We start from the raw sequence: 18,636 nt of genomic DNA, 5'->3' as shown, positions 1-18,636 counted from the left end.
AAAATTTTTTTTAAAGCAACATCAATTTCCTGCTGTTTTGAAATTTTGAAGAAAGGACCATATTCATGCCTTGTGCAGTGAAACTGGTCATTTGTGTCAGCTCTAGTTAAGCAAAGAGAATATGTGTTATATGGAATTTGGATGCTAAACACATTCCCAAAATACATACATAAAGAGGTTTCTATTTCATTTTCCATCATTGTTGCCTTGCCTTGGTAGTCAGTTTCTTAGGGAATGAGGAGCCCAAGCTGCTCTTGAACCAAATGCCTTCCTGTTTCTAGTGTTGTTTTGTTTCTTTCCCATGGCTTGGTTGCTTTGTTTTGCCCAGGGTCCTGGGGGTAGCAGTGCCCTGGGACTCAGCCTCAGCTGCTTTGGACGAGCTGTTCTGAGCTCCTGGCTGCCCTGGAGCTGCCCAGAGCTGTTTCCTGTCCTTGTGTCCCCTGCTGCATGCACTGGCTCCCTGTCCCTTGGGAAGGCTTCTCCAGGACAGCTGTGCAAGCTGGCCGGGCTGGAGGTGGCAGGGACACCAGGAGCTCACCCATGGACACATCAGCTGCAGGGAGGGCAGTGCTGGAGGCTGCCCCCAGTACAGGCTGGAGCCTGTGAAAAGAACCAGGCAGGAACAGAAAATACACACAAACACTGTCACATCTTTGGGGATAGAGCAAGCTAATTTTTATCCGGCCTTCTTTGAACTTTAATCTCTGGTTTTATTATTTCATGGAGAGAAGATCCTCATTTTCTAAACAAGGCTTGCTTTCTTGCTGCCCTCTCAGCTGTAGATGTGGCAAACCCCCCAGGAACAAAACCTAAAGTATTCTCTTATCTCTCTATCTTCTTCCCCTATGAAAAGTCCAGAAGCTTTCCTTAAATAAAAGCAAATTTTAAGTTAAGTCAAAAAACAAAAAATTTAATTCCTCTCATATTGAAACAAACTCTGCTCTGAGGAGCACTGGCTCCCAATCATCCAGACATAAGTTCCAAAACTCATTTGAAATTACATTACACAGAAATCTATTTGCTCTAATCTCTCTCTCACCTGAATCACTCATAGTCTGGAGTTAGGTGACATTTGTACACAAGGAACATCCAAATGTTCATTAATCTTCCAAATCCAATAAATGTGACTCATGTTCTCCCTTTCCACAAATATATTCAGTTTCTGAGCCCTGTTCCTTTCAAAATCCTGCTTTCAAAATGGTTCCCTTTAATTTAATCCATACCTGGAAAAAAAAGATTGATTTTTTTGTCCACTCCCATGTCAGGTTTTAGGATGACATTTTGAAAGGAGACTTAAATGTAAGATTTGAAATGTAAGACTTCAATATAAGACTTGAAATTTCAAGCTTCTGATTATTGGATAATTCCCAAAGAACTCCTCTGCAAGTCATCCCCCTCTGAGGATTCCTGTAATGATTTTCAATGTCCTGCTCACTGTAGTTCCATCAAAACTCTCCAGATTATTCACCAACCTCTTTTGTTTCACCTGCTATATGTGGCCCCTTGAATTATTCCTGGAGATCATTCAAAGTTTGCAAGCAACAGGTTGGCAAACAGTGCTCAAGACCATAGGGAAATTAACTCTTATCTTAGATGAAGGTAGGTGCAATTAAATTAGATTAAATTCTGAGATGCTGAATGCATTACACTGATATACTGGGAGTTTGATTAATTAACAGTTGTTCAGCATTTCTCAGCATTTGGCCCACTAATTTTGATATGTCAGATTCGAACATAATTCATCTTTAATTACAGCTCATGTCCTCCAGTACAGCTCTGTGCCTGGAGACACCTTGAGCACCAAAGAGACCTTTTCATCTCCAAAGCTCCTCCTGTCTTGAGCAAACATCCAGCCCGAGTTTGACATAAAATATTGAAATGAAATCTGAATGTCCCAGCGTGTACTTCCCACACAATTAACCTAGCAAATGCAAATTACCCGCCTGCATTAGCAAAGTAGGTCCTGATATCAAGAGGGCAGAGGATGAAAAGGAAAAAAGGAAAGATTACTTCAAAGATCATTGCTGCTTGAACTTAGTGACTAAACAAACTTCTTGCATTTATGCTGTGCAGAGGAAGGTTCCTTATCAGGACTTTAATTAGTCTCATAGGCCCGGTGTAGGAACAGATGAAAGGACAGGCTCACAAACCCAGGCTGCAGAACAGGAAGGAGAGAAGGAAGCTAATGGTTGTTTTTCCTATCCTTTAGCACAAGCAACACTGCCTTAATAGCAGAAAGTAGGACAAGAACACAGCCCAGTAAAAATTAAATAGTTGTTTCAGCTATGCTGCTAATAAATTGAAGAAAAGCAGGGATGCTCTCTGAATTTACCACAGCTGAACTTTGAAGTGTATCACAGATCTGCAGCAGAATTGGATTTCAGATGATTTAATGGCCATGAGTTTTAAATTCTTTGGAATCTGAGTCAAATTGGATATTTAAAGTCTTATAACTGGTGTTTGGCACATCCCTTGCATCCTTCTCACAGGTTATATCTTGCTGTACCTGAAATGAGACTTCTGCCTTGGTGGAGATGGAATAAAATAAAGTTTCACATTTCAAGCTTCACAGGAAAGTTTGTTTTACAAGGAGGTGTACCTGCTTCTTAGACTGCCTGCTGCTTCTGGAATTAGCAGCACATCACAGCACATCTGTCCATGAACACAGGCAGGGTGTTCTTCTGATTATTTCCTCCTTCTTAGATTAAATACTTTATCTAAGTATTCCTCACTGTCACTTTGCAGGGTTTGTCTTTGGGAACTGGATTCAATAATTCTATGAAATATGATATGATCCTGGGGTATCAGTGTACCTGAGATTCAGAATTCCTGCCTTCAGGCTCCTCTGGGGGTTACAACATTCACCATTTAAAAGCAATTATCTCATTATTCATTTGCAATGAGCCCTTGAGTCTTTGTTCCTCTGTGTTTGTTCTGGCTTTGGAAGCTCTCTACAATTAAGTCACAAAATACTCACTTCCACCATGCCTGTCACTATTTATTTCACAATTTATTTATTTTAGTTTATTGTCATGCTTCTCTTTTTGTGCAAAGTTCATTTTGCATTTTCTCTACAGTGTAAGGAGGCCTTCAATAAAAGCAAACTCTTGTTTGTTTACCGAATGCCTGTGGTGGTGGTGAACACTCAGCCTCCTGCTGCCTGGGCCACATAACAGCACTTGTCTTGTGGAAGTACTGACAATTTCTGTGACTGTGGGAGTTTTCTGAGGGCACAAATTATACCCAGCATTTTGGGCTGATGTATCTGCACCATTTTGAATTCAAATTGTGGATGGAGCTGATTCCATCTGGAAACTCTGTATTGAAAATAAATCAGGAATGTGTTTTGCTGAACCCTTCAGCCATGCCTTTTAGCCCTCCTGAGTCCATCCTAGTCGCCCTGGGGTTTGGTGAGCCAGATGAGGTCCCTGTTGAGAGGAGATTGATACAGCCTAACTCGAGTGTCTTGGTGCTCGAGGCCCTGGGGATGTGAGAGAGGCATTTCCAGAGTGTGAGAGTGATAAATCCTGCTTTGGAGCTGCCCACATTTTCCCATCAGCAGTACCAGGAGCGTGGGCTGAGCTTGGCCCAAACTGAAGTGCCTTAGGTGGTGCTGTGGGTGAGCTGGAGTGTCTGCCCCTCAACCTCTGAAAAGCCCCTCTGAAAAGTTCATTTTTCTTCCTTCACAATCCAAGCATTTATTTGTACTCATTTAAAAACTGAATCCTCATGTTTTTCAGGCTCTGAAGGCAGTGCTGATGAGCACCTTATTGAAAACACTACTCCCACAAACTGCACCACATCCTTCATATCATTTCATGGCTGACAGGCTCTGGGCTTAGTTGTGCACTTCCCCACAGGCACAAAAAGAAGCATGGCTCATTTTGCTGCAGGCACACTGACTCTTAAGCACCCTGATCAGTTGGGCTTGTGGTAGTCATACCAACTTGTGCCTCAAAAGGTTTTGTTGTTTTCTGCAGAAAACTCCAGGTTGCTCTCCATCAGCTGCTTGTACCTGTTTCGGTATGAGACCGCCATTTAGCTTTAATAGTTAAGTGTAAATCTGGCTTTCAGGTAGTAGGAGTCACCCTGCCCTTTCCAGAATTACTCACTTCTTTATTTCGTTAGATCCCTTCTTTATTGGGCAACACGAGCTTTAGGTGAGAGGCCCTTCAGAGGAGCCTCTCCAGGGCAGAATGGAGACTGGGGCTGATAAAATCTCCACTTTCTTCACCTTCACCACCCTGTGCAAGACAATCTGTTCTTCATTATGCAAACCTCAGCTAAGATATTTAGCTAGGGTTTGCATAATTCTCTCACTTTCATTTTCTCGCCATTCTCTCACTTTCTAAGGAAAATGGTGGCAATTTTTGTTAAAAGGGATCGAGTTTCCTTTCATGAAAGATGACCCAGATGTTATTGGTTGTAGTTGAAATAATTACCTGAAGGTGGATTTATTGGGAGGCACATTTTGTATACCATTTATGGAGAAGTAGGATAGTGTGTCAAAATACCTAAAGATAATCATTAAAGGTTATTAAAACATATCTTTCTATTAGCTTCTTTTTGAAATCAATGAGCGCGAGATATTATAATAACAATTCTGGTGATTTAGGCTTCTTAATACTGTCTCTTGGGAACATTCCAAAACTTTAATCTCATTATTCTTGTGAGGCTTGGGAGATAAGCAAGAGAAGAATACTTGTCAGATTCCCTGCTGACTTAATGACTGTTAAACAAAGATAGGTAGCCCATCTTCAGATTCAGGTTGTACTAAATACAGGATTTCTCTGTAAATGCTCTGTGTTTGTGAAACTGTCTCCACAAAATCAAAGGCTATCTTTAGGCCCTCAGAGAAATCCTGCTCGCTACGTTTTTCCATTGTTAAGTTCAGTACTTTCAATATATAAATTTTTCTTGGCAACAAAAGCGTGAAGCTGTTTTATTATTCGCTTGATGTTAGAGAAGGTTTTAAAACAATGGTAATACAGTGAAGAGCCTACTTATTCAGCCACTCTATTCAGGGCACTTTAGGTAATAACGTCTTAATAGTAGGGTTTGGTTTACAGCGTTTTTATACCCACCCAGCAGTGCCCTCAGTGGCTTTGCTATCTGTGAAGCAACTTCATTTGTGCAACTTCATTTTTCACAATTTAGCTGTGTTCTTTAGAACCCGTTTTATGCTTGTCTGTGCATCACCTTCAGCAGCAGGAGGAGTTGCTCTCTCTGGAGCCTCTAACAGGGCTGGTGTTACCTCCCTGCAGGTCAAAGAGATCGTGGCTCAGCACACCAAGGAGTGGTCCGAGATGATCAACACGCACAGCGCCGAGGAGCAGGAAATCCGCGACTTGCACTTGAACCAGCAGTGCGAACTGCTGAAGAAACTGCTCATTAACGCTCACGAACAGCAAACCCAGCAGCTGAAATTCTCCCATGACAGGTGAGCAGGGCAGTGCTGCCTCATAACGAGCGCTTGGTTTGGGTCTGCTCTGTTTAATGCTTTAGTGTTTGCATTGACAGCTCCAAAGGCACTGGGTGAATGCAGGGTAGAAGTGGAAGAAGCAGCCATGCAAGGTTTAGGTAGTGTCCTGGTGAAAGACATGTCTGCCAGGGAAGGTGGAAACGTCTCGGAATGGAAAATGTGACCCCCCTTCCCGCCAAATTATTATAACTCTGAAATCACGGGGCTGTCAGACAGAGCTCTGGGAACAGGAGCAGCAGTTCTTTACTGTGTGTGACAGACAGACAGACAGAGCAGAGCCCGGCCCCGGCCGCTCTCCCCGCGCTGAAGTTCCGGGCGCGGCCACCAGGGGCACTGCTGGCTGCCGGCCGGGCAGGGGCGCTGACTCTGCTCCAGCAGGGGGCGCCGTGGCTTGGCCGCGTCTCCCTCACGCGGCGATGGCGGCTGGGCCGGGCAGCGACAGCGCTGAGGGGAACTGGAGCAGGGCTGGGAGGGCAGGGCCAGCAGGCCCAGAGGGACACAGGAGATGCAGCAGAAGCCGAGGTGTGCGGTTACAGGGCAGAGAAAAGCCCCGGAGCAGGGACAGAGGAACGGTGCGGCCTGGCTCCCAAACATGGCTCCCTCAGAGCGGCTCCCTCAGAGAGGCAAGGGACGCGGGGCCCCGGGTGTTCCCCTGAGATGGTGAGGGTCCCTTCCAGTGAGGTTGGGCGTCAATAAGGTCCCAGTGCAAGAGCTGCTCTGAGGAGCAGAGCCTCGCTCATGGTAGGAGAATATCATAGCAGGCAGAACCCCGCAGTAGTGGCAGATTCTCCCCACAGCAACCGCAGCATCTCCCCTTCGATCCTACCAGCCACAGGAGCGAACCCAGCCTCACCCCCAGCCAAAATTTCCCATTACCTCTGCCCTCCAGAAGAAAGCCCCTCAGCTAGGAGAGTACATCTGCATCCTTCCCCCACCTTGGCCATTTATTTTGTTTCTCTGAGGTACCCGGTCATTATCGTCTCTTAGCAACAAATGGGACAAAATTCCCTGAGAGAAGGAAAAAAAAAAGGAAAATTCTAACCTCCAACAGGTAGATGTAGGAATGGGCTTCTTAGCTGATTTAGATAATCTGAACCTCCTTAAAGGCAGCAGGGATGATGAAGCATTTGTAGTTTGCACTGACTTTACCCAGGAACTTCAATTTGGAGGCTGGAAACCGAGAAGTAGAAAATACAGAAATATTCTTGCGAGTTGCTGTCAGCTGGGGACTCGTGTTTATAGCGCTGCTGGCTGTAAGAAAGATCCATGAGAAGTGAGGTAAAAAGGGGCTGCAGGATAAGCTACATTAGATTGATGTGTTATCGTCATACAATATCTTGCTATAATCACACAGAGGACACTACATGACGCTAATGCTTTTGTAATTAACCATCCTGCCTATTTGAAATCAAATAAATGCACATTTGAAATCAAATAAATGCACACAGTGCTAAAAATCATGGTAAGTAGAGGAATCATTTTTTATTCTTTGTTCTCTTATCCAAAGCAGCCTAAAAGTGTATGGACATGAAATAGGTGTATACACAAAGTATATATATTCATATGTAGATTTGTATGTAATTGTCTTCAGCACCTTTCACATAAAAATCATGGGGGGAAAAGAAATGAAGCAAATCACATTTGAAGAAGGAATTGGAAAGATTTTTTAAATTCCTGAGCAAAAAGCAGCATGTCTCTGCATCAGAGAGAACACATGCTGGGAGCTGCAAGCTTCTCATCCAGCAGAGAATTGTCCCAGCAAAAGGCTTGTACTGAGCTCATCTTTATGTTAATCTCTGTGCTAGCCCATCTCTTCAAGCTGTCCTGCAAAACATACCCAGTCAAATAGCAAGTCCACAAACTGTTAAATTATTATACAAATTCATCATTCAAAAACTATTAGCTAGAGGAAGGTGCAGCCCTTGGTTCTGTACCTCTAAGTCATGTTTGGTGGCATCAGCCCAGGAAATCACATCACTTTCTTTTTTCCTTGAGTCTTTTTTTTCCATCCTGTTTAAAAGTCATCAGAATGCTTGGAAGATTATTGACTAATATACGGCCTGTAAAAGTAATTTTTTTTTGTTTTCTTTTCCATACATAATTCCATGTTCTCTTAACTTTGGTAGAAACTATTATTTCAGCCTACCAGTGTATATACACTAAGGCAAAACTTTGATTTTTAAAAAAGCTTTTTTCTCATTGTTTAATCTTTGGGTTTAGAATTTCTGTATCTGTATGTTGTTTAAGCATCCCTCTATTATTTCTTGTATATGATTCTTATATTCTTAGCCTGGATTTTGCTTTCTTATTAGAAATATTTGTGTTCAGTCCTTGTATTGCTCTGTGTTTAAAGGCACTAAGAACCAGATCTGATAATTTGCATCCATATAAATATCAAGAAGCCTCTTTGTTCAGCTGTCCCAGGAGCAACAACCTTCAATATTCTTTCTGCTTTATTCATTGCAATTTAGTATGTTTCCGCTTATTTGGGAATTATGTGCAGACAGGGGACTTTGCTGTTAAAAACAAATTTAAGACTGTGTCTGAATCTATGAATATTTCAGAAGAATTTGGACTGTGAAATATTGAAATGTGAATAATAATGCCCCAAAGAGGCATCACTTGACGATTTGTGAACTTTTTCATGTAATATATTGTGTGTAGGAGGACATGTCCTTGTCTGTAGAGGCCAGGAGCCAGTCCAGGTCTGTCGGCAGGAGCAGGGGGATCTGTGAGGGCAGCGTGGGGGCAGAGCAGGCTCTCAGCAGGCTGTGCTCACCACTTCCCTCTCTCTGAGCTGCCTCATCAGCTGGAGAGCACAGCAGAGGCCACAGGGCTGTAGCAGAGATCGATAATCTCAAATGATGCCTGCTGAAGGAAAGGTGCCTTCCCTCCCTGGCAGCACAAAAAGCAATTTCTCTCTGTGCTTTGGGCTCATTTAAAAATGAAGCAGAAGGCAGTAGATACTGCTCAAAACCTGAAGCATATTGAGCTGCAGGGGTGCTGCTGAGCCCCTGCCTCCCCAGCCTGAGTTCCCTTGGCTGGTCTGGAGGTGGGGATCCTGCAGCAGGTCTGCAACTGGGGACATGAGGCTGGTACTCACAGGCATTATGTACTCCAGAGAAAATAACCTGAGAGAGAGAGAGAAATTGTGTGGTATTTTTTTTTTTTATTAGAAGAAGAGATTTCTATTTATTCAAACAATACTGGTGTCAGAAAATGACATGTTAATGCACTTTGGTGTCATCTAAGTATATATATAAATTCCAAGGATAGACTGTCATGCTGAAAGTTAAGTATCCCTTCAAAAGACATGTTTGTATAAATTTCAGAGGTGCAGTCACTATGACTCAGTAGGGAATCAGCAGCTAAATCTTGCAGTGCCGCATTTTTCAGAATCCTTTTTTCTTTTTCTTTTCTTTACCATCGTGGCTTATCCACTTCTTCCAGTTGCAGCAATCACCACTGCCTGTGGGAGGAGAGTGTTTTTGCTGGAGACAGCGTGATGTGTTGGCCCTGTCAGCCACCTCCATGGCCAATGCCTCATTTCTAAATCATCAGTGATGCACAGTAGTCCTCTAATCCTCTTAACTTATTCCACTCTCAACTTGTATCTGATGCAAACAGGCTAAGTCACTTTGAACACCTACACTGACTTTTTTCATATCCTTCAGCACAGTAATCAAAAGAAATTATTTCAGCACTCCTCTTAAGACAGTGTGTTTGAAAATCACTTCCATTTCAGTGAGGAAAATAAAAGCTTTCATTTGAAGACAGGATTGTTGGAGTGAAATATGTTTTCAACACATCATTTTTTTAGAACCCAGACTAATTTTTGCTGTGATACCACTGCTTGTAAATCTGTATCCAGGAAATGCTCAACTTTATGAACTCTTGGAGGGAAAAGAAAAAAAAAGGCTCCACAGTTCTTTAATAAAAATTTTTTAAATTTTTTTTTCACAGGAAAGGCTGAAAGGTTCACTGAGTCAGTAGGAGAAACCAAACACAAGCCTGCCCATGGCCTAAACCCCTCTTTTCAGGCCCACAGGCCCAAAGTAGAAGGTTTAAGAGTGTCAGCTCAACCACAAATAGCAAACATTATTACTGTTGATGCTGCTGTTACCTTCTGAGTGCAGGATTAGTACATTTTTAGGCAGTTGTAAAAGACAAATTGCATTTTTTGTAGTAGCTTGTACTAGGACAGCTCATATAATAGGGAGAAAAGAGAGTATTTTGTACCCTTTTACAATATTCAAAGTGTGAAAATGCTTTGAACTCATCTTTCAAACTATGTTCTCTGGAATAAATGGAGATTTCTGGTTTCCTGCTCAAACTGTGTAAGTTCTACCCAAAGGGAATTTTAGTGTTGTTTGTTCCTTCCTCTTCCTTAATACTTCAAGGGAAAAGTAACCCCAGTGTAGAGGAACCCAGCCTCACAAGGTTGCACCTCAGGCATTAATGAGTGTGTTTGCTTTGCCCAGGGAAAGCAAGGAGATGCGTGCCAACCAGGCCAAAATATCCATGGAGAACAGCAAAGCCATCAGCCAAGACAAATCCATCAAAAACAAAGCTGAGAGGGAGAGGTGAGTGTCCCTTCTGACAAGGGAAGAATGCTGCTAGAGGCTGACAGGGGAAGCCGTGGATTATTCCATTAAAACCATGCTTTTATGGATGGAAATGAAGGTCAAAAGATTGTGCGGGATAAAATTTTAGATGACCCTTCTAGGAAAAAATGGTGATTTTTCTCGTGTTTATCCTTTTAATAATTCTAATTCTCAATAATTCAAGAGCATTGTATTTTTTTTTCCTTTTCAGTGAGGTGAGAAGGGAGTAAAAGCAGAAGCTACACAATGATGTCTTACAAGCCTCTGGGGTTTCCCCTTCACTCTGGCCTTGCCATCTGGCTCTTTCTTTCCTTTTTTGCATCCCTCCCTGGCACTGGGCTATTTTGGTGCCACAGCCTGAGCCAGGTCCCCTGAGTGCTGCACACCCCAGCTCATGAGCAGGAGGAGCTGTCCGAGCCCTCGGTAACCGTTTGCTTTGTTGTGTCAGACCTCACTAATGACTCCCAGGGAAATCTGCTCCCAGATCTGAAAGCAGTTCTGCTTTGTGGGCTGAATCAACTGTTTGAACTATTTTTGTTCTCTGTCGTGGCAGAAATCCTAGGCAGAGATGCTTGAGTTATTTTATGTAACTATTAATAGCATATTTATATTTTTGCATAAATAGCAGCTTTAAGAAGCTTGCAGTATTGATAAGTGTAACTTCACTTATGATCACTAAATTATTTTTTTCCATTTCCACTCTTAAGACACATAGCACTTTTTTTTAACCAAAACTGACAACAGACTGCAGCAAGGGATGCACAAATTAATTAATTAATTAAACATTATTTATTTTTTTTTAAAGTTTTGACCACCACTCTTGAGTAAGGAAGAAGCAAACTTCATTCACAGCAGTCAAGCCTTCAATCATACTGCCAATATACTTGGAAATCTCTTAAGTGTAAAGTTCTGAACCAGAGGAGTGTACAATTTGCCATTAGTCCCACCTGGTACAGATAATCAGAAAATAAAATACACCTGAAGAGTTTGTGATTCTCTCTTGCAGCTTTTGGGTTTATTTTTTTCCAATGTTCTTCATGGAGAACATTTTCATTTTTTTCAGGCGAGTCAGAGAACTGAACAGCAGCAACACAAAAAAGTTCCTGGAAGAGAGAAAAAGGGTAACTATAACCTTGAAAGTCACTGGGCACTGCTTCTGGATGTTCTTTTTCATTCCTCTGTTGAGAGAATGAAAAAGATTCTCATTCTGTGTTGAGAATCCAGCTCTGGTAGATTCTTATCTTTGCTTTGTTGCACATACTAGTAGAATAAAAGATCTGACATCTATACAAGACAAAGCTATTTTGGATTAACAGAATTACTGGTCATTCCTGTGTGTTTGCCAAGTCTGTGGATTATGTGCAATATGTATAATATGTATCTATTAATTCTATCTATTAATTAATAATATAATTAATTAATTATTAATTAATAATATAATTAATTAATAATATTAAGCTTTTATTAAGTTTGGGTGATACAGTAGGCCTTCTGTGATGTTTTATGCCACCTAAATGGGACAAGACAGCATGCATGTGTGTCTCTTTCAAGCAGGCTTTTATTTTACTTGTTAATAATTTGTTATGTTCTCCCTCCCATTATTTTCTCTCAATCACAGCTGGCAATGAAGCAGTCAAAGGAAATGGATCAGCTGAAAAAAGTTCAACTTGAGCACTTAGAAGTCTTGGAGAAGCAGAATGAGCAGGTACCTTGTTTTAAAGGCTTAGGAGAAAAGCAAGCTAGAGAAAACAGTAACCAGAGTCAGGCTGAGTAGAATCCCTCTGAATGTAAGTCCTTACTAAACTGGGCACTTTTTCCTGGTCACTGCCTACTTTGGGAGTCAGAATGAAGAGGTGACTGAAATGATGGTGCGGCAGCAGGTTTGTTTCAGCTGAGCCTGTGGGAGCTGAGCTGCTCAGCCAGAGTGCCCTTTCAGCTGTTCAGCCACACTGATACTCCTTAGCCAGATATGACAGTCATTAAGGACCCAGCATATCCATTTTAATTACTCCCCAGAAGTAACTCAAGCAACTCGGTTTACTTCATTTTGGAACTTACATTTCTAGTACTGATTGAAAAATCAGAGGAGGAACGTGCCCAGAGAGTCTCTGAACTGTGAGAGACAGTGAGTTTGGACTGAATTCTAGAGATGTACAGTAGCATGGGGAGTTTTATCTGTACTAGTACACCCTTTCCTAATTAAAATACCTTATTATTTTCTGCTAGTTTATAAGCTCTTTTTTTTTTTAATTGAAAAATTACTTGGCAAGGAAAGGGAAATTCTAATCTTATTTCTGGTGGAAGCAATGCTACGTTCTGAGCAGTTCCCCTGCTGAAAGGTTGAGCCAGAGGAGCTGGAATAATTGCATGGACTTGCAGTACTGCACTTAAAAATGTAAACTGCAAGGGGAATATACCCAGCAGTTCAGTGAGGTGGGAGAGAAGGGGAGCATTTAATACTCACTACTGTTAAGGGTACTATGTACTCACTTCTTATTTGGTAAATGTTCAGAACTTGAACTCTCTGGAAGACACCATGGTACAAATTAAAGCCATCTTGCAGAGAGATAGGGAAGGGAATAGAACAGGCAAGTCAGGTATTTCCAGTGTCAGGAGTGAGCCCCAAAGCTGCAGCCTGGTAACTTGCAGGGGGGACAGCACTCTGAGATCTCAGGTGGCTGCCAGCACCGAGCCCCAGCCGGCAGGGCTCTGCTGGTCACTGCGCCTCCTGCTGGGTGACAGCCACCATCCCAGCCTGCTCCCTCACAGGGCTGCTGTAGGTGCCATCTCCAGCATCCAGCACGAATGGATCTGGCTGTCAGTCTGCTCCTTAGCAGCATCTAAAGGCAGGGAGGCAGCACCTGGGGGAGGAGTTTGGGTCATGGCAGATGTGTAGTGTCACTGTGATAGCTGCCCAAAAAATGATGGGCTTGATCCAGAGCTATGGTGTTATCAGTTCTTTCTTTCCATTGGCTTCAGAGAGCTTTGGATCAATTTTTTAAGATACATAAGGTGAGGAGAGAATGATTCTGATTGTGCTTTTGGCCATAATGTGATAACCATGTTCTGTGTGAGGGAGCTGGGATCAGTGTGAGTCACTGAAGGGTCACCTCTTGGAGCAGTTAGAGACATCCTCACCTGGGCTTACAGCTCTGCAGCTGAGGGGTGGCAGCAGCCTTCGTGAGCTTGCTCATTTGCCATTTAAGTCAGATAAATCATCAGTTATTAAATGGAATAAGCTCCTCTGTGTGCTGGTTATCACTCCTGTGTGGGCTTGTGGGGGCCTCCACCACAGGGGTTGTCCTTAACAGCTTTTTAACTCACTCTAATTTGATCCATCAGGGCATATCTTTCCATATGTGCTGTTTGGACCATTTCCTTGTAGCCCCAAAAGTGCACCAGTGCACTCCCCAGCTGGCTCTGGTATCACTGTTATAGACACTGATGTATGGAAGTTAGTTGGATCCTGGGGGTGTTTGTTTAATGTGGATTTTGAAACACTTTTTTTTCCTGATCGAACAAGGCAAGAAAATTTTCATACAAATATACAATGGAGAAAAGTAGAATTATGGGTGGAAACAGCCTTCAGTACAAAATGTTGTAAATTTAAATTTGTTTTGTTTTATGTATGTTTTCTTGCATTAATTTTTCAATCTCACTTCAGTTTTCATTCATTTAATTTGCTTCTTGTTGTATTACTCGATTTTGACATTTTTATTTTTGTACAAACAGCTTTTGAAATCCTGTCATGCAGTGTCTCAAACACAAGGTAGGATGGACGTATAATAAGCAAACTATTATTTCAGTGTGCTTTCCTTCTAAATTAAATCATTATCATTGGAGCCCTCCTTGTAAATGCAACCATTGGGAAGTGCCATTGACACAGTGAGCGCAGTGCTAATCTTGTTTGCACACATATATTTGAGCCTGACACAACATTAGCAGTATTTGTGCTTTAGCATCTGAAATGCAGATGAATATGAACGGTGATGCACAGAGGAAATATTTAGAGATTAACTTGTGCATTAGCTGCTGTTACTGGAAGATCTGCTTAGAGTTCTAAATTGTGTCTGTGCGAGTGTCTGTTGATCTAAGGAAAGTATTTTAGTGTTAGCACACATATGATTAACTGCTAATGCTGATAGTCAGACAAAGGGTATCCACATATCTCAGTATGGTAATAAAATAAGTAATTCCACTCTAGGAATAGCCAAATATAGAATAGATGGCTGGAAATAGCTTCCTAGTGTCTGTGGAAGAGCACTTTAAAATTCACTTCAAATTCCAACATGTTGCGAGCTCTGGCAATTACACTTTACGATATGGCTGTGCTGCTGTGGCTTCCTAAATAATCGTTACTCCAAGAAATCCCTGTTAACCCCTGTGTTTCCAAGGGAAGGAGCTGCAGTGGGCTGGAACATCCCCTTGTGCAGCACTGCCTGGTCTGAATCACTTCCTTGAACTGATAACATCTTGCACTACCGACAGCACCCACTGTAACAACATTCATTTATGGACACATAATAATGAAAAAACTCTCATTAGGCTAGGGGAAAAAAAATATATATATTTTTTACTGTATGTGTTTCCTAGCTGTTGTGAGATCTCAGTAGAGAGCACCCTGAAAGCAGAGTCCCTTGGCTGTCCCTGACTCCATGGATCCACTGTAGATTCTAGAGCCTTGTCCTGTTGGGTTGATGTGTTCCCATCAGAATGCACTCTCTGATCCAGCCTCTGAGCAGCACAAACGAGATCCTGCTCCTCTGCTAGATGCTAATGTGGTCTTTGAAGCCAGGTTCTCTAAAAGAATTCCACAGACACTACACTGGGACACAGAATATTTATAGGACACTGTGTGCCTGTAGTCAAGTCACAAGCCTGAAACGTGAAATGTGTGAGTCACTGAGAAAAAACCACTGGGTTTTGTTCTGTTTGGATGTTTCATCTCCCACACAGGCAAAATCCAGCCAACATTTCAGAAGAGGTTGTCCATATTGATTCATTTGTTATGTTTCCATGTTTTCATGTTAAAATTATTTCTTCATTACTTTCAAGCTTTTTAAGTCATTTAAATGGAGAATGTCAATTAATTTTTAATCATATTTATGATGGTTGCTTTGCTGTTATCATAATTACTTTTTTCCCCAAGAAGATGATAAGGATGATTAAGCAAGTGCAGGGCTAGATTTTTCAAGAAGGCAGGTATGTCACATCTGCATAAATCCACATTTACCTCGAAAAGGAATAGAAGTGCACCCTCATTACTCTAGACCTACATCTGCCCATTTTCACCTATGCAAATGTGTGTTTGCACATCCAGAATAGGTGACTCCTTAAGTAGCAGCCTGTATAGCAAAGTTCCCTGTCTAAGCAACTTCTACAACTTCTGGGGCAATATAGTTTAAATAAATCAAGTCCTCTAAGCATTTTTCCCTGCAGGATGGATAATACAGCAATTACACCAAAGAAAATAGTGCTTGGCCTGTCTCTTCCTAAAACTTGTCCTAATGCTCATGAGTTTAATTGTATAGATGGATTAGGGTCAGTTTATTCAGGGTCCTTGGGGTATGGATTTAAATAACTTCCCAGATTGAGAAGCCCCAGGGAAAATGGAGAAGCTGACCCTCAGTTCCTTGAAACTGCAGAGTTTCAAACCAAAACACGATAACAGGAGGAGAGAATGTGGCTCTGTGTGCATCTGAGAGAGAGAGGAAGGGAGTTGAAAAAGTGCCCTCTGAGAGGGGATTCCCAGGCCAGTCACCATTTTACACACAGAGCTTTACCTCTGCCTGCAGAGCCCGACGCAGGCAGAGTTTATCCTGAGGTCTGCCATGTATTCATTGCTGGATTTTGCATGATGCATTTGGATACAGTTTCAGGTGGATTCAGGGTGTGTAATCCCATGGAGCACATAGCAATGCTCTAATCCTGAGGTGAAAAACATTCCCTCTAATCATAAGGATCTCCAGGTCAGAGAAAAAAATGATTTTTATAAAATATACTATTTTTTTTAAATACACTATTAAAAAAAAATACTACTTAAAATTCTTGCCTACAGCAAGAGAGATGTTACACTGATGGGTTTTTGTCTTTCCTTGTCTTTATGAAAGAAACAAGTCCAGATCATGGATGAATTTCAGGCGTTAACACATTGCAGTACTCTCACAACAGCAGTAAGAATGCATTCCTGGATATTTCCTATCTGGAAAAAAAATTGTCATCTGCCTGACTTCTTCCCCAAAACTGGGCTTCTGCATTTTATCACACACTTCTTTAGAAAGTCAATCCATAACTCCTAGAATAGAATAAAAAATATTTCCTAAGAATTTGTAGATATAAGTATTACATCCAATTTTGAAAACAGTGACTTGGGGTGGGGGGACAAGGGGTGTAAAAATAATGTTATATATCTCTTCAGTGTGCTTTGCCTGTGTTTCACTCACACGCTCATGTGAAACGTGCTTCATTGGGAGCAAAAGGTCTAATGCAACACTTCATGGGTTATTTTGGATTGCAGGCAAAGGAGATGCAGCAGATGGTGAAGCTGGAAGCAGAGATGGATCGCAGGCCAGCAACAGTGGTTTAAAGCCTCAACAAGCAAATTGAAGTTGGAGAGCACAGCATCCTTAAAATGAGAGCAAAATTCAGAATAACATTGCTGAGGTTGAAGAGTGGGCTTTTGGTTTGTTATGTTTTTGGCAGGGGTTTGTTTTGGGTTTTTGTTCTTAATATGGCAAGGGTAGCTACGGACCACCAAGTCTTAAGGTTTGCATTGTTTCTTTTTTAACACTGGGCACTGAATTTCCTTCGTGGGGTTTCCATAAGAATTTCCTTTGTTCAGAAAAACCCCGACCTGAAGATGAAGAGAGCTTTTTAAACCCCATCCTGTTTTCCTTTCTGTATCTCACCAGGCACCTTGCCTGCATCAGAATCCCAGGATCAGAGCCTCAAAACCCGGGAGTTACCTTTAACATCATCTCAGATGGCAGCAAAGCTGTAGCTCGAGTGGTGTAATTTCCCATTTGTGTTCTCTTGTGTGCTGTGCTGTGCAGAAGCCCCGCGCTGCCAGACCCCGCCAGGCCACACCTTGTCAGGTGCTCCACACTGATGTTCCCTGAGCCCACTGAACGGGACCTTATGCCAAGGAATAATTAGGACAGTAAGGAGTTGAGTTTGATTTGAAATGATATTTAAATGGGTTTTTTTCAGGCAGCAGGCAGTGGAAAGGTAACTGAGTATGTTCAAAAGTACAGCGTGTACAAAGTCATCGGCCAAATTCATGGGCTGCAGCAGTAACTTGACAGGGTATTTCTGCAGCCTAACGATGTCATTCACAAGTGCCATATCAACTCTAGCAATTCTGAGGGGAGCCAGTATCCTGTAGAAGTCACTGCAGCGGATAACCTGAGGGAAATACAGTGTATTCGTGCCAAAACTGATCAGTGCTCTAAGGAATTACGTATTAGGCACTTTAAGAAAAGTTTACATCCCACATTGCTTGTATAGAAATTGCATTTTGATCCTGTTGTTGCAGATCCCGGATACTACAGTTCATTGTAACTTAAAAAATTGTTTAAATGGCTTTTGGCAAAAAAGTTTGTAACTGTGAAAATGTAAAAAGTATTTATACACTTGGGAAACACAACATTGTAGAAAATCACATACATGTTGCTACGTGATAAAATTAGTCAACAGAAATGCTAAGAGTATGTTTGCATGTGATACAAATGCTACTAAGGCTGTCATGCCTACTATATGACCACAGTCATGCTACTAGCTGGTAAATAATGAGTAAATGTATGGCACAGAATATTGTTTGATTAATTACAAAGACTTTTAGCATTACAAGGTCTCTATATATATGTGTGTATATTAATTACGTGGGCATTCTTGATACTTGTAGTAAAAGAGAAGTACATAACTAATTTAATTTTACACAGAAGTATTTATGCAGATTTTCAGAATTTCATATCAGGAATAACCTTTTTATGTCCATTAGATATAAAAACGATTTGCTAATGTGTTAATTTGCATGTTTCCAGAGCTTGCTGTAGTTATATTGCAAAACAATGCATGTAAGCATTCGGCTTGGAAATTGTCCATGCTGCCAATTCAAAGATGACTGCATGGAAAACTGGTAGTTTAGAACAAATCAGATTTCTGATTTCAATGTACTAAGCACCAATTACTTTGTTGTATATGCTTGTACAAACAAATTCTACATATTCCTATAAACAAAATAAATGAAGAGAGATAATTATGTTATTGTCAGTCCTGAGATGAAACTTTCAACTTCTCTAATAAAAACCTTAAAAATGCAAATCCTTTAGTTTTGACTGCAGTGAATTGCAGGGTGGTGGTGTTATTAACTGCAGATTTTTAGCAAGTTGTATTTCCTGTAAAAATGTGCATAGTGTAAATATATTTCTATCACAGCTTATTTAGTCAAAGGAGTCTTTTTTTTTAAATTTCATATAAGTGATAGAGCATTGTGCAGCACTAGAGAACTGCCCCAGTGGAGTGCAGCAGCATAACCTGGAAATGCAGCAA

The 18,636-nt window shown here is 41.5% G+C and overlaps 1 protein-coding gene across 8 annotated transcripts in view; it reads left to right on the top strand.

Annotated features, from left to right (window-relative positions):
- PLCB4 (phospholipase C beta 4) overlaps positions 1-18,402 on the top strand; it is a 173,529-nt gene extending 155,127 nt beyond the window's left edge. For 6 of the 8 annotated variants that reach the window (XM_074536586.1, XM_074536584.1, XM_074536589.1 and 3 more), the window contains 6 exons: positions 5,265-5,440; positions 9,964-10,065; positions 11,150-11,207; positions 11,705-11,791; positions 13,819-13,855; positions 16,604-18,402. In XM_074536586.1, coding sequence (XP_074392687.1) covers positions 5,265-5,440; positions 9,964-10,065; positions 11,150-11,207; positions 11,705-11,791; positions 13,819-13,855; positions 16,604-16,692 — 549 coding nt within the window. In that variant the 3' untranslated portion in view covers positions 16,693-18,402. The remainder of the gene's footprint in view (positions 1-5,264; positions 5,441-9,963; positions 10,066-11,149; positions 11,208-11,704; positions 11,792-13,818; positions 13,856-16,603) is intronic. The other 2 variants (XM_074536590.1, XM_074536591.1) reach the window with 1 other exon arrangement.
- Positions 18,403-18,636: the final 234 nt, after the last annotated feature.

This window comes from Zonotrichia albicollis, chromosome 3 (assembly GCF_047830755.1).
Source record: "Zonotrichia albicollis isolate bZonAlb1 chromosome 3, bZonAlb1.hap1, whole genome shotgun sequence".
In the NCBI taxonomy this organism is placed as follows: domain Eukaryota; kingdom Metazoa; phylum Chordata; class Aves; order Passeriformes; family Passerellidae; genus Zonotrichia; species Zonotrichia albicollis.
Note: the sequence above shows the minus strand (reverse complement) of the source record. Positions and strands in the feature narration are given on the sequence as shown.